The sequence below is a fragment of the Hemibagrus wyckioides genome, linkage group LG12 (genome assembly GCF_019097595.1).
Source record: "Hemibagrus wyckioides isolate EC202008001 linkage group LG12, SWU_Hwy_1.0, whole genome shotgun sequence".
Lineage (NCBI taxonomy): Eukaryota > Metazoa > Chordata > Actinopteri > Siluriformes > Bagridae > Hemibagrus > Hemibagrus wyckioides.
The window spans coordinates 8,608,550-8,634,790 of record NC_080721.1 but is presented as its reverse complement, the minus strand read 5'-3'; the positions used below and the strand labels follow the sequence as shown (position 1 = coordinate 8,634,790).

The window sequence follows — 26,241 nt, the reverse complement described above, 5'->3', positions numbered from 1 at the left end:
AACAACATTACAGCTTGAAAAACATCTGTCTCTTGGAGAGGAAAATGGAGATTGTCAGCTAATTTGTTCGTGTCGTTAACAGATATATTTACAACACAGAGATGTTGTTAAATCCTGTTGGTCAGAAGAGTTTCTTTATCACCAGCTCTGACAGTACTGCTGGGTGTAATTCGAACCCCAGGTTCCAATAAGTTATTGTTTCTATAGTAACTACAATTTTCCAACCAACTGTGAGCCGAATAATGAACGGTACGTCTTGCATGCTGTCACGTAGCTCATACTGCAGACCATTTCATTTCCAAATATAGCAGCGGAAAAGGCTTGACTAATGACTGAGCACTTGGAGAAGTAGGCTACCGAATAAACCCTTCTCGTTTCGCAATGCTTTGTGCAACAAGTTTATCTCCTTAGACCTTTCGACATGCTCCGAATAATCTACAGCGAGCGGTGCCGTTAGCAGGATACTGTAAAGGGTTAAAATTCTTTGGTGTGCTTGAGCACATCAGTTTACAATGTGTAGAATTTATCATCTATAGTGTCACATGCATGAGTGATCTCTTATATTTTTTACTTCTACGCCTGCTTTGATAAATGGGATGCCTAATCTTTGCAGTCTTCAACTGTCCAGTTTCAGTGATCCTGTGTCCACTCAGTCAATTCCTGTTCATGTGGACCCATATGTCCTCTTCTGCTGCTGTACCTAATCCGCCTTAAGATTTGACGTTATGCGTTCTGGAGATACTTTTCTTCTCATCACGGCTGTACGGAGTGGTTATCTGAGCCACCGTAGCCATCCTTGTCGGCTCAATCCAATCAGGCTCTGATCAACAAGGCATTTCCACACACAGTGGACATTGTTTGCTTCGTTCTGTACAAGCTTTAGAGACTCAATCCAGCCCATCTGGCACAAACATGCCATGGTTAAAGTCATTGTGATCATATCTGTATTATTGTATTCATTGCCCTGCTGCCACCTGATTGGCTAATTTTTTATTTATTTTTTTTAATGTGCATAAACATAAACATGTTCCTAATAAACTGGTCACCGGGCATAGCTCTGCCGATATTTCTGCCTGTTCCCATGTGTGACCTATCATTTTAAATGTCCTGCTTAAAGGGCACTCTCCACACCCGTTTGCTTCACAGAGAGTCCTATTTTTCATCATGACACTGAAACTCATGAAAGTCAGAGGCTACAAATCTAATAGAATTGCGTGCTTTTCGTGTGTCCCAGGCAGATGGATGGCTCTGATCCTGAAGCCGCTACAACTGAAGGGCAGATTTTATTGATGCTTCAAGGATGATGGTGATGTAAGCACATGCGCATGCTAAGACTATGTGGTGGAACATCTAATATGTTTACTTAGCTCTTCCGGGTGACGTTCGAGAGATGAATGAACGTGACAGCGCGGCAGAATAAAGCCTCGTGTTCCACTAGAGCAGCACGTGAAGAGATTCCTAACCCTTTATTTATTGATCATTAATCATCTGAAGAGCGTTATTATAGGCTGAAGTATCACGCTATGAACTTTTTAGCGATTCACAGTTGAAAGGCGCATTCGTCAAGATTACAGCGGGTTGATTACAACGGCACTGGAATGTTTTGTTTTTCCTTTTCACTTTCATTTCAGCACGTTTCAGTTTGCTAGCTAATACATAACACTAAACATGTGACATTATTCTCATACTAACTCAATGCTGTGAAAACAGTCAAGTTCCCCTGTTACATTGTCCGGTTGATATTTGTAATAAGCTCTCAGCTGGCCATCACTACCGGTTTTAGCTAGTTAGCATCATTAGACTTGCATTTAGCTAGTATTGCGTATATTTCTGTGAAGCATTGCATCACATGGTTATACGAATGATAAAAATGCATCTACTTGGTTTGTTGTTTAAAGCTAGCGGCTAGAGCATTGTCTAATTCTGGGTCCACTTATAAAATCTTGGAAAAGATTTCCTATCTTAAATAAGTTTTTCATATTTTTCTTGCTCACAGAAAATGTATCATCTGTGCCAGGTGCTTACTGGATTCCTCCATATTTTCCTTTCCAGACTGAGATGTGGGCGGAGTGAAGGGCCTTCGCTAGAAGGAGGCCCATATATAAAAAACTGTCATGCACACTGGCACTGGCTGCAGATTTCTAAACAGGGTTTTCAGCCATGTAATATGATTGGGCAGATACCACATTTGTGTCAGGATATCAATCAAAACTGGACACAGGTGAAGTTTGGGCAAACTTTAACTGGACATCTTTAGGTGTTCAGGTCAGCATATGCCTGCTGTAGCCTCAGATTCTTGTTCTTGGTGGACAGGAGTAGAACTTTGTGGTCTCCTGCTGTTGTAGCTCATCTTCCATCTCATGGTTTGACATGTTATGTTTTATGGGATGCTTCTCAGCTCACCATGGTTATAAAGAGTGTTCAAGGTGCTTCCACCTGAAGTGGTGAAGGAACTGAAGAAATGCTGGTGACTGTTGTGTGTGAAAATAGATTTTATGAAATACAACATTTTACTCAATTAATGCTCACTTTAGGTCCATTATGTATCATAGCAGTGGTTATACATGGCTATGTTTCTAACTAGACATTCACAGTGCATATTTGTATAGTATGTTAAAAAAATGAATCCTAGCCCCGTTTGAAAATATTTAATACTTTATTATTTTTGTGGCAGTACATAAGTAGACATGTAATTGTTTTTTTTTTTAATCCATATAAATTGTATAATTTTGTATAGAACAGCAGAAACATGCTAGCCCTCATGAAGCATTGTTTTATGAACATCAAGTAACACAGACTCTGTGGTTTACACACGAACGTTCATCCTCTTTTTGAAGCCCATGCGTCAGAGTAAATATGTGGGACAATGATATCAGTGGCCATCTCAGTTCTGCTTAATTACAACGCAACATAATGTAAATTCCTCCGTTAGGATATTAGCGTCTCTCTCTCTCTTAAGTGCTTTAAGGCTTGGCGTTCTGGTCTCACAGTTGGGAATGCTAGAGAAGTAGCCACAACACAAACGTACAGTATGTACAAGAACTGTAGCTTTAAATCATTAACACCTTAAAGGCATGATCAGGGATTTTTCAGTGTTGCAACAAATTTCTTGTAGTCTACATCCAGCATATATAACACCTTTGATTTTTCACCAACAGCCATAGATCACCATTTTCCTTTCATTCAGATCTATTAATTACTTAGAAACAAGTGAACAATCCAAGCACAGGGACGAGCAGATAAGGAGTCAAGACCTTTGCTCAAGCGTCCATGAGTGTCTCACTGGGAGTCAGATCTCATGCGATCTCATTTTTTAAAAAAAAATGCACAATGAACACTAGTTTAACAACTTTAAAAGTCCCAATATGTATTTTACACTTTAAACCTAAAACCTTCCTCACATACAGTATATGGGTGTATAGGCTTCATAGGCACTGCTGTAACTACAGTTCTGATGGACGAGTAAGGATTAAAACACAACGCACGCTGTCCTAGGAAAATAATCAGCGATCACTTCCGATTATTTTCCAGTAACGGCATAACCCGAAGTGTTTTATTTTTCATATAACACAGCAGAGAAATGATTAAAGGATGGCACTTTTTATCCATTTAGAGTAAATTTTAATGTTATGGAATACGAGACAAGTTAGTTGATGTTACATTATTTAAGCTGCTATAAACAGTAATTTCCTTAATAAATTAATAATCGAACAAAAACTGCCGCTTGTCTTGTTATTGAGAAACTGCAAAAAGTATGTAGTCCAGAAATGCTGGAAAACCTAAAGGAACAGCTTTACCACTGACTGTTAGAAAGCACTGACACTGGAGACTCCATCCAAAAATGTATTTGGGGATTGGGAATGTGTTGAAATATGGCATAGTCAGCTGATTTACTGGTGGGAGAGTCCGGCTTAATACATATAATGGAATATATACTGTATGTAAAGTAGAAATGAAATATGCAGTACCAATGAAAAGTTTAAGCAGGCATGATTGAAAAGTATTTCATCATCGAATTAATTTAAAGACCCACGAAACTCCCAGGATCCGTCGGACCCCTTCATTCTCATAACCATGTATTTTAATTCAAACGAGTTGAAGAATACGTAATGCCAGTTACTGAGTAATATGATTAAGCGGATGTTAAATGCTTAGAATATGTTTCTAGGCCAGTTTTAGATCTAAAGTTAATATCAGATGAATTGGCCTTCACAGTCACAGGAGTAAAAACAGGCAACAAGTGCTTAATGCTCAACATGTCTTCAAGACTGTCGTTAAAGCTTCCGTTGTGAATGCTGAGAATGACAAGAGCGTGAAAGAGGAAATTTTCACCATTACAGGTAATCTTCATTTATTTATTTGTCTTAAGGAACTGCTTTATTCTGGTCTGGGTCATACTAGATTATTTTAGGGAGTGGACAGAAACTGTAGAAGCCAGAAGAACCCGAACACTTGTGAAACTACACAAAGGCAGGATCGAACCTGGGACCCTTGAGCTGTGAAAAGGTGTGTTCGATCATTTCATTGGCACTGGATATAAATCTTAAAGGTTATTCTGCTAACTCTGTATGAAGGCCACGTGTATGACGACCTACAAATACGTTCATACTGTTATCATGTGAATTACACTATAAGCATTGTTATAATTCTATCAATCATCATGAAAAGGCCTAGCAATATCTATATATTTAGGAATGGATTCAAACGCATTATAAGCAGTGTTTATAACAGAATATCAAGAAATCACCGACTCCGGCTTGCTTTGTATATTATCGTCATATTGAATTTTGATAGGTTTCCATTGTGAGTGTCGATTATTGACTGACCAAAAGCCAAATTATAACTCCTTATAAGTGGTATTTGTGTAAAAAAAAAAAAAAAAAAAAAACATTATTAAGTCATTTATTAGATCAATGTGGCATCAAGACCAAAACTTCACTGCACATGTAGTATACTTGTAACATTTTGTACTATGATTTTATTTAAGAAAAAACAAACAGGACAATGCACAACGCAGGATTTCTTTGGTGATAGTGTTATATGTCATGAACAGTGCTTATAATGCCTTATGCTAACAATTTCAATGCCTATGGAGACTCTTATACATGTGCATTATGCTGTTTGAGTGCATTATATGAATGTGTTCATAGTTAATTATAAATATGACCTTCATAGAAAGTTTTTTTTTCTATTTATACCTGGAGTAAAACAGGACCCGAGCTGTTTTGAACTGTCCTACTTGAGAATTTATGAAGAATTACTAAGAGTCAGCAATTTCACATTCTCTCACACATTCACGCAGACTCTTATTTTGTAAGTAATTTTAAATTCTAAAAGGTCTTCGGAAAGGCTAGAAATGTAAATGACTTTAACAAAGCCGTTACCGATTGTGTGACGAGAGTTTGATTATTTCTCTCTGATTATTTTGCGGGTCATGAGTGGGACAGTCTGTGGTCAATACAGCAGAACATTGCTTAGGAACACCGTGGCCTCGTTCTCCCTCACTGTCTCTTGTTGCACCCGTTGGAGCAGAAACTTAGCAGTAGGAAAGCGATGATCTGTAGAGGGGAAAACATAATCCTCTCTGCCTTATGTAAGCTGCCCAGACACGATATTGATGGCGGCCATATTTCACCCGGCGGCCCTCCTGCCTTCTCCCCACCGGCCAAGGTTAATTAGCAGTCATTAGAGGAGAAGTATCGAGTTTCTTCTGTTGGCAGTAGGAGGGATGGCATGAAAAATGAAGGAACAGACGACTCACAGAGCGAGAGGATGGTCCGTTAGGCTGCCGCCATGACAATGTAATGGCCGTATGTCTGGATGGGAGGTGGGGGATTTTGGGGGGGGGGGCTGTTGTATGCAGTAAGACTCCTTCAAGTACCCTTCAACCCACTTGATTAACACTGCCATCAATCAGTGACAGAGCTGAATACAAATCGTTGCCGAGAAGGGCTGCATGATATACTGCTTCTTAAACGCTATCTCAATATTGGAAATTGCGATTCCGATATCTCTGACGGCTGAAATATGTAATAAATACATAAACGAGCCCTTAAACATGTCACCGAATGGTTTATCATGTGCTGTTATCTTGATTAATACAAAGTCAAAGTAAAGTCTTTACCCAGGGATCAACACTGGGTGTTGAAATATCACAGCGAGGAACACAACTGCAGTATGTAGCAATATTATTATTGCTAATATGCGCAACATGCAGCCAGGTTGCAGTAATTATAATGATTAGGGATGCTACCCGATCCTGGTATGCCACGAGCAATTATTTCTACTCATACTCATAAATCGCTATAATACCAACATCTGATACTATGTGATAATAAGAAATGTGAGTATACATTGCTGCTCAAATGAACAGGCAACACGAAACGGCTAAACTAAAGCAGTCAAAGCAGACTGTATACAGCGCTCGGTGAAAATATCACAGCGTTTTCCAATAACACAAGTAACCTGATAATGAAACCTGGTTATTTGAGCATAAAAGCCGGAGAAAAGATGGCAGTAAACGCTAGCCGTGTGAGAAAAAACGCTACGTGAGTAAAAATAGCAGCGCTGACCCATTAAATTGTACATCAACCATTATCAGTTATCGACAATGAACGATTCTGAAGAATGAAAGCTGTACAGAAACAAAACCCATTCCGCTCTGCAATTCAACACCATCTAAAGTAACTAACGTAGCTAGCTAATGCACTTCGTTTAAAAAATCAGCTCGCTAACATTATAAAAACAAGCTTGGTAGTGAAAGTGTATGAACACGCGTCAGCAAGCTGTTCACGGCTGCTATATAAACAGGAAACGTAAACAGAGCTAAATAAAATATTCTCTGTCGTCCCTGTGGAATAATTTACTTAACACATTATGCAGTTTGTTATAGGTGTTGAGAAGTATTTAAAATAAAAAAAGAAGGCATTCAAACATGGTTTGAAACACGGTATCGACCGGATAGCATCCCTAATAATTACAGACTCAGTAACAACATGAATTTATAAGTAAGACATATTACAAAAAATTCTAAGTAATAGTTTGGTCCTTATTCTACAGCATACAAACTAACTTTTGGGTCTAAATGATAAATAAATAAATCCCTAATGGTACTGTGTGTCAACAGATGCATTATTATAGCAAAACCGCACTCCCTCTGCGCTGAAATATTCCTCATATTTGCACGCCCTGTCATGGTACAAATCAATTTTTTCTAGACTTCTGACCCGCATTAAGCATGTTCTTATTGCTTCCTGCAAACTGACGACTTGTTGAGTTTGTCCCTGGAGGACGAAGTCCGCGTCAGCGACTGTGCTGTAAGTGACAAGTCCATCTGTCCTGACACTCCAATAACGTGCTGTCAAGCCGTTCCCTCATCTCGCATACTTCACTTAAACTGTCAGATGGAAAATTTATTACACAAGAATGAGACAAGAGGGCGTCGAAGGTCTTGAAGGAGACGGGACACTGGTAAGGAAACGCTTCAGAGGAAAGGCACCGGAATCTCTAATGGAGCCATACGTCACAGCAGAAGCGTAATTCTAGCAGTACTTATAAAACATGAGCGTTACCAGGTAATGAGAAGCAAAACAACTTAATAAATACTCTACATTTATATACTCATCATCGACGGCAAGCTGTTTGAGTTACTCAAGACGCACGAGTGATTAAATATAATTCTCCATCACTGCATTAATATAATATACGAATATATCGTCTATATATCGCGATGGGATTGATGTGGATGGGGTGATGGACGAGGTTCAGCGTGAGCCACTGTATTATTCATCCTCTGGATTTTAACTCGGATGCCCTGAGAGCGAGAGAGTGCTTATGGAGAGAGAGATCGCACTGCACCAATACACATTATCACGTTTACAGCGGTGACTCCTTTTCAGGGTGGAAAAGAAACCTCAAGCGAGGAAAAATGAGTGGGAAGAAAAGGAAATGCATGACGGAAAGAGGAACCAAATGGCATAAAAAAGATTTTTAAAAAAAGGAGAGAATATGCAGAGAGAAAGACAGAGAGATAGGTGAAATAGCTTCAGTTTATCCCCTTCCTCATATGATCCTGTTTCAGCACTGATAAGAAGAGAAAGCTTGAGGGGGAAAATTGTTCCCCTTCATTCATAGCACGATTCCGGTTTATTATCGTCTTCCCTCAAAGGCGATGACACATTTTGCTTATCTGTGCGAGGCGGCGCTGGAGGCAGAGTGTCCTGGGATTTCTAGCTCTCTCTTCTCAGAGCTTAGGGAACGTCTCTGTTTGGAGCCGGACCCGAGGGAACGTCCCGGTCATGCACTTTTCAATTCTCAGGTCTTTGCTTCATTCTTCACATGTGCTCAAGTGCACTCGTCAAATGTGCTCGAGTGTATCATTGTCTTTGTGTACTTCGAAGACAAGCACCAAGGGGTCCGTATTTGTTGATAGGATGTGGTATTAAAGAGTCCTTTCAAATGAAGATGGGCACTCTTGTTTCACAATAATATCATTTGATGGCTTTCCGGTATGTCTCAGCTCTGTGGGAGGACACATCAACAGTAAGAAACCAAAAGATAACCAACGCATGTCAGAGCATTGCAGAGAGAATTTCAATCAGGGCTCAAGCCCCTAGCAACATGGTTTCAGATGCAAAAAAAAAGTGATGATAAAGATCCGATGTTTAATATATAATATCCTGTTTTCTGTTCACTCAATGTTCAGGAGGTATATCGGAGGAAAAAAGCTTATGTCACATCCAGAAAACACATGCCTCTGGCAAACGCTCCAAATCACCAAAGCAGGAACCTACCTCAGGAAGTGCTGCTTTCCCTGATCCATCAGAGAACTCAACTCCTAACTGATGTGTCCTGTCTTTACCATTTTATCACCCTTACTTAGTCTATAATCTCACCTGGATACTGCAGACTTGTACCCGCTGCAATCATAAAGAACATCGTGTGTCCTGTTGAATAAATCTATTTCAGTCTTTTAAGTAAGACACACCAACGGTCACTGTCACACTCACAGTCACCAGACTTCTGGTCACAGGCACCTGGACTTTGTAGACTCACTCCAAACATACACAATATGTGAAGTTTCCTAGTCTTTTTTCCTGACATACGAATCCTTTGTTAATTGTTGGCCCTTTACCAGTATTTTGACCTCACTACTGTACCTAGTCTTGATATTTTTAGATATCCCTTGTTACACTGTATGCTGATCACCTCACCCTTTTGCCTGTCCTTAGATCCAGTCTCAGTGTCACCTTCACGGAACTTTCGGCCACATGACAGCGCCATATTTACACATAAACTATTGCGATACGATTGTATAGTAAATGCTGCTTTATACACTTTTACACTTAGACAGCAAGCAGATGGTATACAGATGGCTGATTCTGTCTGATCTAGTCTCACCTAACTCAAAGTGGCCAGACAAAAGCATGAGAAAATCTCTCAGAAACTCAGAAAATCTCTCAGCGGTCTTTAGACATCAATGCCTAGATAATAATAAAAATAACTATGTGGTGAAAAGTTAATGTTTGGAGTATTTTGGAATAAAATGGATGGAATATACGATATGAGTATTAATAGACGTACGTGCCCTGAGGCTGAAGCCTGTTATTGCCTGTGGTTGGTTAGACCTTGCTGCGCAGTAGACCCCCTGTAGGATGCTCGGGGGTACTGCACTCCGACGAGTTCTTGGCTTTGTCCTTGTTGTTGTTGGGCTCGTTGTCTTTGATGATGTCATACTGACGGCAGAAGAGAGCTATTACACCTGTAATGAGACAGTTCGAATTAAAGGCTGTCGGAAATCCAGTCTCAGTGACTTTAGATCACGATTCGCCAAACATGGCTAATAAGACCTGAGCATGTCTGTTGTTGTCTATGGCTAAGGGTTATTAATTTTTTCTATTTCCAACCGGAGGAAAATTCCACAGTTCCCAAAGATTATTTTTACAGCTTGGCTGGTTTCGTAGCCTTGTTTGATAACACCTTGAGGAGCATTTTGCTCCTTGGTCACTGTCAACCAAAAGAAATTTAAAGTATTTGTCATTGTACGTTCAAAATATCATTGTATGTTCAAGATGAATTTTATTTTGTTTCCCTGTGATTTGCTTAAATTAGACTGTTTCCAATTTTTTCACAAAATAGGGTACGTATCTCATGACTGTTTAATGACACTGACACTGATCTACTGAACTAGCATGATGACGTTTTTGGGCTAGCAGAGCATTACTTGTAGACTTTGACACACTAACATTATTTTTGGGCAATTTACATGCAGCACTATTCATATTGTGCTAACTAACCAGCATTAACCAAGCTTAACCAACTAAATCTCAACTAAATGCAGAGATGACATCATAAGGATTTATAGTATTTCTATTATTTAATAGATTTATAATATTAAATTTGTTGTCCGTGAATACAATAAGACATAATATAAAGAAGTGTTGAAGAAAATGGCATAAGTCTACACTGACTTCTGGGTAATTTCTGCCCCTGAAGTCTTCATCCTTCATTCTTCGTCTAATATTCACCTAACAAACTTCATCCACGCTAATTACAATGGCGATTGGGAGTTTCCTCAAGAGGAAATGGCTAGAGTGTGTTATTGGAAAGCTGGGCTTGAAGTGGAGAGAGGGACTCAGGGATAGTGATGGATGTGGGACGTCAGGAGGAGAAAGGAGATAATAGAAAAGCTGAAGATGGATCTCTGTACATTTGGGCAAACATTACTAACCAATTATAAATGAGCTCTAGAAGTGTGAAGACGGCTTTTGTTTTTCTGAGACGTCAGTAGCAGGCATCCATTCCGGACAGTTTCATATTTTCTCTGCGTTATAACATGTCCATTTCAACTTATTGTTAATTAGCCATTAGAGTTGAGTCAGGTGGTAAAGCACGAAAAACACACTAACACACCTCAAAACACACTGCTCATTCCCTTTCAGTGTCTGGGAAACACTAATCCGCTTCTTTTTTCCTTGTCTGACATGGACTACACAGAGAAAGGAAAACCCCTGTGGCCCAATTAGACCAAACGAAACTCAGAAACCCCTCTTTCTCTCTCTGTATCTTTCTATCCTACGCTCTGTCTCTTTCTGATACACCATTCAGCCAACACATTTGGGTTAGTGGGACAATTTATTAATTGCATCCTTATGAGAACTCAGCAATACAAATGGCAAGAACGATTTAAAAAATACTACATTTGTACAGAAGACTATCTAATGAAGCTCAAGAGTGTTGCCATATTGGACGTTTTTCCTCCCAACTGGTCTTTTTAAATCACAATGTGAATGAAAATCAAAATTGTCCTGGGGATGTTGGATAAAAGGTCACATCTAATGCAGGGTATGATCTGACCAATGTAGTGACTAACATCACACAAAACCTGATCTGATAACGTTCATGCTTTTGTTTATCATGGGTTTACGCTTGGGTTTGTTTGCATGTATTTAAGACCATATCATTTGGGATGGAATGGTGTCTGTATTGATTTGTGGGGGAAAATGATATAATGGATAAAGTTCCAAAAATACCTTTGCAACTACAACTACCAATACTGCTACTACTACACATTTATAACACTTCTGTAGTCTTTAAATGCATCCATGCAACTGTGATTTTATCACATCCACCCACGATACATTACTTCTCAATGTCAGTGTGAGAAAACTGTGAAGAAAAAGTCGCATTTGTCCACTCTTGCTGGAGAAAAACCATTTTGTGCTGATAAGGAAACAAGGTATCTCTGTATATTTTGTGAAAATCTGACCAGTTGTGTAAACTTATGTAGGTGTGACCTCTATAAAATATTATTTAGAATCTTCCTTCAGAATGTCTACTGTTAAGGGTAGAGAAAGATAACTGGACTGAGATGACTGTTACTGTTATTGAAGAAAAAGAAGAATGTCGTTGATTAAACCTTGAATCTCTTGATGTAAATGTATTACCTGCCCACATGATCAGGACCACTACGATGATGATTAGCTCTCCGGCCCTCAGCTGTGCCTGGCCAACCTCCTTCATTGTCACATCATCTGACAAGACACACAAACACAAACGTGCTTACGAAGAGAAAGAAAAAGGAAACCCAGTTAGTACCGTATTTTGGCAAACATGACACATAGTATGTCTAAATGCTAGCTAAGAATATACAGTATGTTTTAAAAGGGAAAGCTTCTTCTTCTTTTTTTATAATCATCAGCCAGATGTGAAGTGGTGTGTTTACTAATGAGAAGACTAATGAGAAGCTGAGGACTTTGATCATGAGCTGTGATCAGCCACTGGAAATGGAAGGTTTCTTTTTAAGACATGCTTCTCCCCTTCCTGTCTTTAAAGTCCTGTCTCATATCAGGAGACCATCCTTCTTGGCAGCAGACGTAAAGCGCCTGGTGGTAATTAGGAGCATTTGTGAATTCCCTATTTGTCTTAGCCTCTGATGAGCCCTGGAGGACAGGCCAGCTGGATTGATGGAACAGTTTGGAACTCTGGATGCTGGAAACTTATTGTTTTCTTCATGCTTCTGAAGCCATGCATTTTTTTTTTTTCTATACGCCTGTCAATGCAGATGCATGTCATAAGTCCAGAACAAAAAGCAACACGGAGCCACTTCACCTTGAAACAGGAGGCGTATGGTGAAAAAGATTAACTGTCCACGCTCATTAGCCACCCTCGAGCTATTTGAAATGAAGTGAAGCAGAAGACTGCTTGCTCGATTAACTGGAGAGCAACTCAAGTGCTAATGGCTGATTATGGAACTGTGTTTTTAGTAAACGTCTGCCTGTCACCGCTGACACGTCGCATCAAAAGAGTGTAAACTAGCCGGAAATGATCTCCGCTAACTATCATTTTCTGTATGTGCATTTCTGCTTCAGTCAAGAAAAACATCCGTTTTCTGCAACTTTGAAATTGTATCCAGCTTCTATCGCATATGCAAATGCTAACGACTTAGCTCATTATGATCAACACAACACAGCTGCTTATGTACACAGTAAACGTTGTAATTAATTTTGAAAGGCGCAATCAACTTGTTCATCTATTATGTTGCCTACTGAAAATGTTCTTGTTGCCTGTTGGCTTGGACTTCTCCTGGTGTACTCCCGAAGCCTAAACCATTTTAGTAAAAGGTTTAGAGAGAACGACACAGGGTCATTCTTAGCAATAGATGTACAATTCTACCAAAATGGTCCAAATTCTCTGGCATTTCGTGGTGAAAAACTGCTGTCAAGATATCTTCCAAGACTTCATGGCATCATTCTCTAGCACAGGGTGAACCATATCACACCTCTACCTGAAATATCAGCATCCGTGTATAATAAAACAGTTGCCAGAAGTTTACCTAAATATCTAGGTCACTAAATGTATTTTAAAACATAAACCTGGACATCATTATGGGATGTGTAGATATGGCAGGCTGTCCTGCAATAAAGGCTGACATTTTCACTTTGAATTCGAGTACATTTTTAGAGTAGCTGTATAACAGTCACCCTGCTGTGTTTATGCATGAATCGATGTTAATGATCTGGCTACAAACCATTTTCTAGCTCGCTTTTCATCATATGCTGACCCCAGCCTCAGTTTTTTTAATGCATGCGGTCAATATCCTACGTCTGGCATCTATGGAGAGTAATGGAGTATCTGGTTAGAGTATTTGTACGTTACTTGAATATTTTTGAAGAACTTCAATCTTTAATGCACATCACTAGCTGTGTATAAAAGCACGAATTGTGTACTTGTATACATTTTATACTTTTAGCATACTTATATATTCAAGCGGAATTTACGAGGATAATTTTCTTATCCCAATTTATATACGACATATAAACATACTTCTTGTAAAAGGAAATGTAATGCACCAGAACTACACCAACAATATGGATCTCGTGAAGGACCTGTGTCCTTCCTCCACTACTTTGTGTTAGCCAATGAAGAAGCTCTGATTGAGACGTTATATATGATAACACTGGGACAGTGAATGTTTGACTTACCAGGACTTTTGGAGGCCATTTTCTCAGACTCTTTTGGTGTGCGGAAAAGGACAGGGTCACTGGGAGGGCTTGTGCCACTCATGCTGATGGACTGCACATGGACGATATACTCAGTATCAGCCTCCAAATCCCATAATGCACAGGAGCGTGTGGTAGTGTTCACTTCCTGGATGAAGCGCATCATGCGCACATCCTTCTTCTGAAATAAACATGACAGGAAGACGGGAATGTGAGGGGCCCGAACACTGCCAAAAAAAAACATGTATCAAGAGTATCATTTTAAATTGTGGTCTTAATCATATATTCATTCACACCAGGTCCATATCAGGTCCCCTGACATGGGACACTACTGTATCTCCTCACATCTGCCATTCCCTGTTCATGTCATGTCCTGATTTTACTCAAGTCCCCATACCTCAGTTGTTCTCTTCTAATGGTACAGTAAAATGATAGGTATTTTGTTGGGATATTTGGACACAACCTATTACAGTGCATTGAGGAATTTCATACACGAATATGCCGTGTATTTGAAGAAGAAGCCTTGCCAAAAAAGGCCCTACAGTAGCAGATGTTAATGCTGCGGCTTGAATTCCCATCTGCCCCAACAGGAACCCAGAGTCTTAACTCTTGAGCTACCACTGCCTCTATTCCACTACCACTGCCTCTTTCTTTGCATATCCCATCCTTGGAGTGTTCGGGTCAGAGCGCAGAGTCAGCCATGATGCAGTACCCCTGGAGCAGGGCGAGTTGGGGGCCTTGCTCAAGGGCCCAACAGCCGCAGCTTGGCGGTGCTTGGGCTTGAAGCCTGATCTTCCGGTCAATGACCCCGAACCTTAACCACTTGAGCTATTACCTCTACAAATATATGTTATAAATAGATATAATATAGATATCTTAATATCCATGAACATTTTTGCCAACAGGATCCCTTTCACAACCCAGAAATGTATATAACATATTACAAACAGTAGTGTAGCGTGGATCAGAGTTCTCAAAAGTAATGCTAGTCCTCAGTAATTAGTAATGCAGTTCAAGTATTCACCCTCTTGAACTTTTCCACATCTTGTAGAGTTACTTCATGGGACTGAAGCGGACTTGAAGTGGGATTAGATGTCATGAATCTACATGGTGCAGTCAAAACAAGTCCAGATGAAGATTCTGGAAAAGTATTAATCAGGGTTTTTATTTATTTTTAAACATAACAATAGGGCTAGAGCCTTAACCTCATACTCTATACTTTTATGAATGCACTTCCTTAACCAGAATGAGCAAGAGAAGGAGTGTGCCATAGAAAGGGCTTTTTTAGGCTACATACATGAGGTCAAGGTTGCAAGGAGACGACTTTGTTGTTAGTACTCAGGCGAAGTAATGAGCAAAAAGGGACAACTCTGCTACTTCATAAGGAAAGTGCACTTGTAAGCCGGAATGAAACGAAGTAGAAGAGGCCATTGTTGGCTTGGTATTGAAACTCAGGCATAGCATTTGGTCTGGGAATTTGGTGACAAGCTGTAATGGCTTTGCGCTTCAACAGATGGTGATTCTGCTCTTCATTACTGGAGCATACAGAGTACCGGCACATCTCCCCAGACTACACACACACACACACACAATTCTATATGATGTCTAAAATGTATTTGCTGTCCATACTGCATCTATGCTACATATTTAAGTATCCACATGGGCAAAAAATAATTACCTAGGATACTCTTGAACACATTTTATGCATCAGTACCTGCTGTGTGATGGCAAAGCCGATGACCGGATCTCCCTCGAGGATGTCCCATGTGACCACAGCCGCATTGCCCTCTAAGGTCTTGATGGTTACATTCAGTGGGGCGGATAGGCTGTCTGAAGACAAAAGTCACCACAGCAGATACAGTTAGATGATGAGAGAGCATCCTGTCACACCTTTCCCCAGCTTTAACTTATACACACTGAAACACCTCCGAAAGTAAAAGCTGGACTTTTTGCAATACTTTTCCCTTCTCTCATTTCTAACACCAAATAGGATGGTGTGTGTGCTTCAGATTGTGGAAACACTCCACTGCTCAACCTGGTCTGAGGTCACGCTCAATCGATAGTTCCATTACACTCCACTTTTATTTACTCATGTGGGAGCTCTTAGATTGGTATCTGAATGTGCCTTAGAGTGTTAAATAGCCTGCAAATAAAAAGCATGCAGCCATCTTTTCTTTGGCAGTATATTTTGTCTTTATGCATAAAATAGGCATCATGCAGTGAAAAGACTTCGCCGTTGTTATGACGGTGTGTCATTCGACTGCATAATAATGCAGTGATGAATAAATCAGCTCAGTTAACACCTAGTTATCTCTAAAGTTCTCGGAGCACAGATAGTCAGCATTGCATTATTTATAAAAGCATTCCGAATTCACATCCATTAAAATTCAGACAATAAAAAAAACAGGTCAGCTAAAAGATGTGTCTTCCATATTCGGCATCAAGTGACACACACACACATACACACACACATTGTTGTTTTTGCCAAAAATTTAGACTTGATGATATCATGCTGTGGGGAATGCACATGCTATTTCCGTAACAGAATCAGGATTGTTTATTTGCCAAGTGCAAGATGCACAAATACTTTTTCTTCATGCAAAAGTCAATAGTCCATTAAATATAAATGTTAAAATCTAAAATTGGTAATACTGTAATATTTGGTGCAAACATGTAGCTGGGAACACTGGAAAACACTAGAAGAAAAAAAATCTAGGTGTAGAAATACCAGCAGTGTCAACATGCTGGCTTTGACGCTTCCTTAACCTCAGCTACTCGAGCTACTGAGGTTACACCTGGTCTAGGTTCAGATTTAGGACTACTGAACATCCTGCACCCTGGTGTCATGTATCAGGATCATAATGCACCAGTACACACTGGGGATAAAGAGGTTTGATAAACACTGAAGTGAAGTTCAACATCTACCGCGGCCTGCTCACTCACCCCATCTGTATAATATTGAGCCCTGTTAATGGTGTTTTAGAGGAGAAACGTTTTTCTCCACCAGCATCACAAAATGAACTGACCACTGTTTTGCAAGAGTAATGGCTCAAAGTCCATCTGGCCGCTTCGCAGGACTTATATCTGTTATTCCAAGATGAACTTATTTTGTATTGGTGGCATAAAAGGAGGTCCTACATCATACTAAATATTATTGTGTTCTAAATCCAGATGTTTCAGTTTCATTGTCCCCCTGTGTATTGCTGTGGAAATTTTAAGAAAAATAGCATGCTGGTAAAGAGGTACACAACAGGACCCAACGGTCTCCACGCAAAATGGAAAAGGAAGGGCCCCGATTATTTGTTTCATTGAGCATTTATAATCAGGATTAAAACACAAAACAGGATTAAGGAAAGGAATACATTGTCAATCATTGGCTATATTACAAGACCTGATCATCGTCTCATCCAGATAGCCCTGAGTCTTAGCCTGGAGTCCTGACATCTAGTCTTCATCGCAGTTCTGTCCCCATAATATTTTACTCAAACAATCTCTGGTCATAACTATTACTGCCCACACATCTTCTAGTCACACATACAGAAGGTCAGAACCTCACAAACATCTTCTCCAAGTCAAATTGTCCATCACAGAATTAAGCAGTTTGAGCAGGCCAATGTTATTGGGGGGAAAAAAAGCTCAAATTATAAGTAAGCAGTTTTAGTATGTAGTTTATTAATATTGTACATCTTAGTTGTGTGTACAATAAAATGGCATTTAATAACACGTCTCAGAGAAAGCTTATTCCAGGGTCCTTGTTTGCCAGAGTTACAGCCTGAGGACAGAAGCTGTGCAGATGACAATTAATCCCGATCTTTACAGCTGTAACTCTTGACCTTTAACGCTGGGATGTTTCCTGCTTTATGTCTTGTATCAGCTCTTCAGGACAAACGAGGGTACAGCTATCTAAATTTGTTCCGCAAAGACTTTTTAAGATTTCCACAATTCACTGTAAAACCTAAACCTGAAAAGCAAAGCAGTAAATCCTGCTTCATTACGACTGTTTGATTTACCAGAAATAAAGTCCACCCCGTATGCGAAACAGAACCATTCCTACAAAAGAGATTATTGCCTAGCAATCAAAGTTTATGACACAGTGATAAAGTTTATATAAAATAAATTGTTGAGTGACATTTCCTATGCAGTGCTATCTGTTATCCCTGTAAGACTTGAATAATGTCCAAGTGCATTCATTTAGCTGAACGACTTTCATTGGCTCACTGGATGTTCATGGGTGATCTGTATTCCCCGTGAACACTGTGCACTGAAGCAAACTCTAATGGTCTGTTCTCAAGACTAATGTGTTTTGATTGTCTTGATTGACTCCTGGTCTACCCATAACTTTTCCTCATAACCCATCTTCTCACTCCAGCTTCATTACTTTTAATCTTCTGCATTTCTTAAGATGGATTTCCTGAGTCTTTATAGGCAGGAAGCAAATTTTCAGCTTGTTATCTCGTCTATATCTTGCATGTTGACATGCACAATGTGTTTTTCATACGATGGAATCCTTATGATTATCAAGAGCATTAACAGCTCTGTGGTACAATTTAGTTACCAGACGGTTGTAAATACGAGTTTGTTCCCTACATTGAATGTGGTTAGATGCATAAAATAATCTGATGCACGCAAAAAAAAAGATACATACACTATATTGCCAAATGTTTTGGGACACCCCTCCAAATCTTAATGCTTCAGCATACCAAGACATTTTGGACAATTTCATGCTCTCAACTTTGTGGGAACAGTTTGATGATGACCGCTTCCTGTTCCACCATGACTGCACACCAGTGACCAAAGCAAGGTCCATAAAGACATGGATGAGAGAGTTTGGTGTGGAGGAACTTGACTGGCCTGCACCCAATAGAACACCTTTGGGATGAATTAGAGTGGAGACTGTGAGCCAGACCTTCTCGTCCTACATCAGCGCCTGACCTCACAAATGCGCTTCTAGGGGAACGGTCAAAAATTCCCATAAACACACTCCTAAACCTTGTGGAAAGCCAGAAGAGTTGAAGCTGTTACAGCTGAAAAGGGCGGGCCAACTCCATATTAAATTCATATGCATGTAAAGGCAGACGCCCCAAAACTTTTGGCAATATAGTGTATTTTTTGGGAATACATTCACTACATTCCTTACAATCCTCAGCATCATAACTCCACACATTTGCAACAAGTTTCTCAATGTGGATCCTGAACACTTCCTAGTCTTGAATACTTTGCATTAAAATGAGTAAATTATCATAAATCAAGCTAAAAAAAAAAAAGAGGTCGTGTTGTTCCATTTTAAATTAAGTCACTTGGAAGTTGCAATTATTTGAGTGGTTTGAGCCCTGTGAGGAGAGGCACTGATAAACACTACAGCGTTTCATTTCCCAATATGTAAGAAATAAAACCCTGATGGCATGATAGCGGATTTAAATAATCAGTGACACGGTGGTGTGATGTGGACTTTTGTGCAAAGTGCTTTATTTTTATACCACAAAACACAACATATTGTACTTTTTATCCATTTGTTGTGATATTTGTATATTTATAATGTTGTGTGCTCTGCACAAAACTAGACCAAGAGAACTATTACTGTTCTTTTTGTTTAACTTTCTCTTGAAATGAATAAAACAAAAGGACCTTGTTATGCTGCTGAGTAACCAGAAAGCTATAAAACACCACTTAATAATTTCTGAAGTCTTGCTTGGAGACTTGGAAAATGGCAAATAAACATTCTCACAAAACAACAACAACAACAACAACAACAATAATAATAATAATAATAATAATAATAATAATAATAATAATAATAATAATAACAACAATAATTATAATTATAATTATAATTATAATTATAATTATAATTATAATTATAATTATAATAATTCACCATATCAACATTTAGAAATGTTTTCAAGCATTAGCTGTGGATAAAGTAGAAGTTATATAAAATGATAAAGAATTAAAACAACGTTTTAATGTTCAACGGCTCAGCGCTGTGCTATTAAAGATAACTCAATCGCCTTCTGACCAATCAGAAAGAAGAATTCAGAAGCTCTGTGGTATAAACAGCTTTAATCCATCATGTTCTTTATATGTCATGGTTGCTTGGATACACAATTAGCTTCACATTACTGATTTCTAATAAGTTCTCTCTTGAGTTGTTTACTAGAAAAGAGTTATTTTCTGCTTGCCGTTTGCTCATAATGCTGTCTTTCTTCAAGCCGGCTGTAATTTGCTTGTGTATGAGAACAGATTTTGTCTTCACTGGGTTACGGTTGCAGTGGAAAAATATAAAAATAGATAAATATTATACATCACTGTTATCAGTAATCTGATTAATGGGTGTGTAGTGCTGGTTTTTAGGTCACACAGATGCTGGTAATTTTGTACAATGTGCTCAGGATTGAAACAACTGCAGAAATCACATCTAGACTGCGAATAATTACCATACAAGAGCATTAGCATCAGGTCAGTTATGAAAATGCCGTGAATAGTAACCAGAAACCACACTAACATCATCCCTCGGATTTCTACACTATGTGTTGTTCCATGTTCACACTAGGGGCCACACACATGGTCAGTTCTACAGCACTCTCAGACCTTTCAATCACAGTTTCACACAGTTTCATCTCCTTCTGCTTCCTTTCAACAGTTTCTCAGTGGCTGTGTGTGTGTGTGTGTGTGTGATTGGGTGATGATACACGGCCAGGTCACCACTTCACCACCTGAGCCTGCTGCAGTGATTTATTCTGCCAGGACTGAAAGCTCAGGATCCTGGCATGGATCGACTTCCTCCTGAGCCCTTGGCCGAGCCAGATCTCGTAAATATGCATCCTCCCAACATCTATCTCAAGCCTGGGCAGGCTAAAGGAAGTATTTTCAGCCCCAAAACCTAGAAAAATACACAACATGTCGAGATCTTTGTGTTATTTTCTAGTAGCACATCAGTTATTTTATGAAACGTACAGATGTAGCATATCAGCGTAGACATTCGTAACAGCACAATGTCGCGTTGTTCTCGTGTCAAGAATCTGATTGCGGACAGCTTTTCTGAACAATCAGCCACAAGAGGGTGAACTAAGAGGGATCAGACCTGTCTGATTAGTGGATATGCTGCTGGAGCAGTAGTTATCTACATTCCAATCACAGCTGGTGATCTCAGCCTCACTGTCATTAGCTTACACAATGCTGCACTCATGTAAATGTGAAACATGTACGTTTAGATGCAGTAAGTGAGTGCATCAGTGAAGACATATTCACTCTGTAATATCATCTGTACGACACGTCCAATCTATGGATCTATAGTGTAGAATTTATGTGAAAATATGTGCATGAAATCTGCTAATAAATGCTGCCAGTTACGCTGCACAAAAGATCAGCCATTACGTATTACACAGTAATAATAAAGGTCAGGACCATAAAAATTGCACAGTGAAAGGGAATTCTCTTCACAGAGAAAAGTTTCTTGAGAAATTTTCTGACACCAATTACTTACACGGCGAATGTGCCCAAAATGGAGATCAGGAACGAGCCTTGAATAGTCTCTGAGAGTGAAATGTAATTATGGACCTTTTCAAAGTGTCCGTATCTGCCTCGATATATCTCAGCTACCGTGGAGAGAGTGCTCACAACAGGCAAAATATCCAACTTTGACAATTTCACTGAGTGTAGGAGATAACTTGCGCGAAACGTCTTGTTGAACGTATGACATCCTGAGAATAATTCACTCTCTGAAGGAAATGTACATATTTTTAGAAGCCTTGTTTTTGTCATATATACATCACAGCGCCGTAAAATTCTTTATTTTGCATGTTCCGATTTGTTAGGAAGCTGGGATCAGAGCACAGGGTCAACTATGATACCAGGCACCTGGAGCAGAAAGGGTTGAGGGCCCAAAAGTGGCAACTTATGCTGATGCTTGAACCTCCATCCTTCTGGTCAGTAAACTAGAGCCTTACATTTCGAGCCTCTACAGCCCTGGACTAGGAAATGGATTTTTATTTTTTTAAACAAGGTATATGTCGTTGCTGGGGTGCTACCATCAAGGGTGCATGATGCGTGCCTTTAATTTGTTTGTTTTATCTTGAAAAAATGTATATTGTGTATCTTTAATTGGCTTTTAGAGTAGGCGTTAATTATGTCCTATTATGTACCTTCTATTATTTTAAAGGTTCCCTTGACTCTACAAGGAAAAGCAGTTTGGTTGCTTTATTTATACAGCGTGTACACCGAAGCAATTTCCTAAAGGTTTGTGTATGGAAAAACTGGTTCTATAGAGAAATGCCTCATTTAAATGAGCACAACATTGGCGTGTTAATAAATATCCAGTGAATATTTGGCTATTTCTATGTATAAGTGCAATATACAGCATGGAGTCTATGCAAAGATATTAGTTTAGCGCCTGCAGTGTGACTTACTGCAGCCTAAATGTCACTTGGCTGAGCAAATCAATACCACCAAAGGGCAGATATTAAATCTATACAAAGCAGTTTTTTGCCTTTCCAAGACAAAATAAAAGTCCAAACCATCATCTTAGTCTCTGGATACAATGAGAAGCCAGCTTGGGGTAATTACTCCCATAAACACGGCGAAGTTATGAAATATTAATTAACTATTTGATAACGGTGATGTGCGCTTGCACCTTTTGTTGTTTTTCCAAGCCATTTATTCAGCGTTTTCCGTGATACCTTATCGGCACGTTTCGAAGATCCGAACCCATCGTGCCAGAACCTCATTTAAATCTTGTTTCCTTCTCTCCGGCTTTGCATGGCATCAGTCACACAATTGTAAATCTCATGCAAAACATGCAGTAACAAGCAGGTCATAGGAATGCACATGCAAATGAGTGCATCTTGGCATATTAGTGAATCAGGGCCTGTGCATCTACAAGTTTAGACTCTATTATTTTTAGAATGAAATCCGATGGAGGGGACGCGCTGTTATAGGAAGATCATCGATGATGAGGTGGTGTGATGCATCCTGAAGTTGATTATTCCCTTATAGCAGCATGTTTTATTCCACTTATACACCAGCAATATTCATTAAAGACTGACATACCTTATATCCATTTATACTTATAGAGTGTTAGTCTTATATTCTCTTATTATAGCAAGTATAAACAGTCAAACTTTAACCAGTTTCTATTTACTCTGCTTTTTTCATCTTTAATTATTACCATAAAGCCTGCTGTCTTAAATAATTCCCTGTGTCTCACAGCCTATAACAAAAGCACTGACACTGGAGACTTCTTCCAGAAATACTACACAGTTTATAGGTTTTTAATCTGTTTATATCAAGCAAGACCCTGTGTAAGATGTCAGGGTTGCTTCTGACAATTAATAAATACTTTTTGACAAACAGGATCATAGACATTCTCCATTTTTTTTGTCTATTATTTTCATTTGTTCAGCCTCCCACTTTATTGTACAGCAGATTGCATTTATTTCCTTATTATTCTATTTATTATTTCTTATTATTTTTGAATGAAATTTTTAATACTTTATCTCAATTTGCGTCATATACGGACGGTTATGAAAAGCATTCGAATGCCATGTCAATGTGACATCGAATTTTCATTTAAAAGTCCGAACCTGCAGCAATAGTGCTGCGTTATCACAGGAAATAATAGTAAAGTAAAAATAAGAGAAATTCGTGTTTTATTGTTCTACACAGTACAACAGTAACAACCGAAGGTGATACAATGACTCGGCCTCGTCACGTGGTCTCGCGCTGTGCTATTAAATATTTCACCGTCTGTCTGCCTCGCCACTGTGAAACGTGTCTGCAAACATTATTACCCAAGAAGATACAGCTCTGGTGTCGAATGACAACTAAGCAATTTCACTGATATTGTTCTGCTTCTGTGCCTGACATAATATCAGAAAAAGAAAAGTGCTTACCATGGATTTCTAAACACTTTTCAGTACATTTCTGATGCCTTTTTTTCTCCCCTCACATTGTGCCGTGTATACTGTGAGCGTCGGCTGCACTTCAGACTGACTGTGAGCGTCGAGGCTGAGCGGATTAAGCCTCTGATCACCGAACTTAAAATCTCAGCCAAATGCGTCACTTTCTTTTCAAGTCTGACATGATGACTCCGTCAGCAAAGACATTCTGGAGTTTAACCCCTTAATGTCCAAGGAGCTTGTCTCTGTGTCCAGATGAAATTTCTCATTCTCACTACACACTACACACATTTCTAATCAGCTAGACTGCAGTTAATGTGTACAAACTGGGAGTTTATGAGGTTGATGATATCTGTGCCATTATTGTGTCCTTGGTTATGGCTTTGGAAAGATTCTAATTTATGAGTCAGGCTCGAATCTTTATTAGTGGGATTTATCCTGGTTGGAGTCACTCATGACTATGGAGACTTTGGTAGTGTAGTGGTTAAGGTCTTGGCCTACTGATTGGAAGGTTGTGCGTTTGAATCCCAGCTCTACCAAGCTGCCACTGAACAAAGCACTTAACCCTCAGTTGTATAAAATGAGATAAAAATGTATGTCGCTCTGGATAATGGTGCCTGCCAAATGCCAGAGATGTACACTACCAGTCAAAAGTTTGGACACACCTTCTAATCCCACGATCTTTCCTGATGTTTATTTCTTTCTACATTGTAAAACAATGCTGAAGGCGGCCGAAATACACAATAATGTCCTTTGAACAGTTGATACTGAGATATGTCTGCTACTGATGCTCTGTAAAGCCTTCATAACGGCTCTAATCTGAGGTGCTGTTAATCGGTGATTTCTGAGGCTGGTAACTCTAAATGAACTTCTCCTCTGCAGCAGAGGTAAGTTTTGGTCTTGCTTTCCTGGGATGGTCTTCATGTGAGCCAGTTTCATCATGGTGCTTGATGGGTTTTGCAAATGCACTTGACAATACTGTTCTCACAAGAACTATTCCAGAACACCTGACCTTCGTGTCTTAAAATAACAACGGACTGTTGTTTGTTGTCGTTACATATGGATTACTTAAGTCCATGTGTGTTATTTCATAGTTTTGAAATCTCCAGTATTGTTCTAGAATGTAGAAAATAAATCCCTAAACAAAAAACACTGAATTAAAAGGTGTGTCCAAACTTTTGACTGGTAGTTTATATGTAAACGAGACTATCCTGGGCACCCTAGGATGCCAGCCTAAGCAAACCCATTCACAACTAGGGGCAATTTAGTGTAACTGGGGAGATGTGAAGAAACCAGAGAACCCTGAGGAAACCCACACAGAGAGAGCACTCAGAACCTACAGTAACACCAGTCACTGAGAAACACTAGGGACTACACCACCCCAAGAAATGGTATTCATACTAAAGTGAAAACAGAATTAAATTTAATCTAGAAACATCTGTAAAAATTGTACACACAGTAATAAGCTTTATACATCATATAGTTGTATAGTACTTTACTTTGCCAATGTGAGTATATGTATATGTATATTTTTTTTAAATTAGTGAACAAATCTGTTAAAAATAAATAAAATATAAATAAATATATTTAATTTATAATAAATAAATATTATTATATAATTAAATAAATAAAATAAAGGCATGAATAAATAAATAAATTAATTAATGAGTGAATGAACAGATAGATAGATAGATGGATAGATAGATAGATAGATAGATAGATAGATAGATAGATAGATAGATAGATAGATAGATAGATAGATAGATAGATAGATAAAGAAAGCAAAACTCTTAAAATTCATGTTTCAGAATGGTCCATAAATAAACACTGATAGTTCATGTTATTTTTAATTAAATACATAGTGCTCACAGGATATTGGCAAAAAATAAAGCACAAGAGGAATGAATCCTAAATGAAAATTAATCAAATATACAGATAACTAACCTAGAAAAACAATCTTGCTGGATTCAATGACCCTCTCCAAAATAAAGACGCACAACATGGTATAAAAACTCAGCTTTTGTAAGAGAATATTTGTGGAAAGAAGCTTTAATACTGTTAGATATACTGTATTGTACATTTTGTTTTTTTTTATCTTCACATCACAGTAAATCTGGAGATAACGTACTGTATATATGTAGGCATGAATTCTGTTTCAAATTCCCCAAAATTTCCATGTCCTGTTTGTTAAACATACATTCTTTTATCACTGGAAGGATTAAAACCATACCAGTGACCTCACAATCATCTCAGTATCATTTCTCCAGTGGGTCCTCTCAGGAGTATCAGCTCAGAGTCGAAGTGACGACCTGAGCGCTTCATGCCTCTGTTTTTCATCATCGCACAGA

At 38.9% G+C, this 26,241-nt stretch overlaps 1 protein-coding gene across 3 annotated transcripts in view; it reads right to left on the bottom strand.

Moving 5' to 3' along the window:
• Positions 1-2,637: 2,637 nt before the first annotated feature.
• Positions 2,638-26,241, bottom strand: part of fndc5b (fibronectin type III domain containing 5b) — a 25,324-nt gene continuing 1,720 nt past the window's right edge. The window contains exons 2-6 of one of the 3 annotated variants that reach the window (XM_058405349.1): positions 15,715-15,830; positions 13,983-14,181; positions 11,946-12,059; positions 9,587-9,760; positions 2,638-8,520 (exon numbers count right to left, since the gene is read on the bottom strand). In XM_058405349.1, the coding sequence (XP_058261332.1) occupies positions 9,621-9,760; positions 11,946-12,059; positions 13,983-14,181; positions 15,715-15,830 (569 nt within the window). In that variant the 3' untranslated portion in view covers positions 2,638-8,520; positions 9,587-9,620. Of the gene's footprint in view, positions 8,521-9,582; positions 9,761-11,945; positions 12,060-13,982; positions 14,182-15,714; positions 15,831-26,241 lie in introns of all 3 variants that reach the window. The other 2 variants (XM_058405348.1, XM_058405350.1) reach the window with 2 other exon arrangements.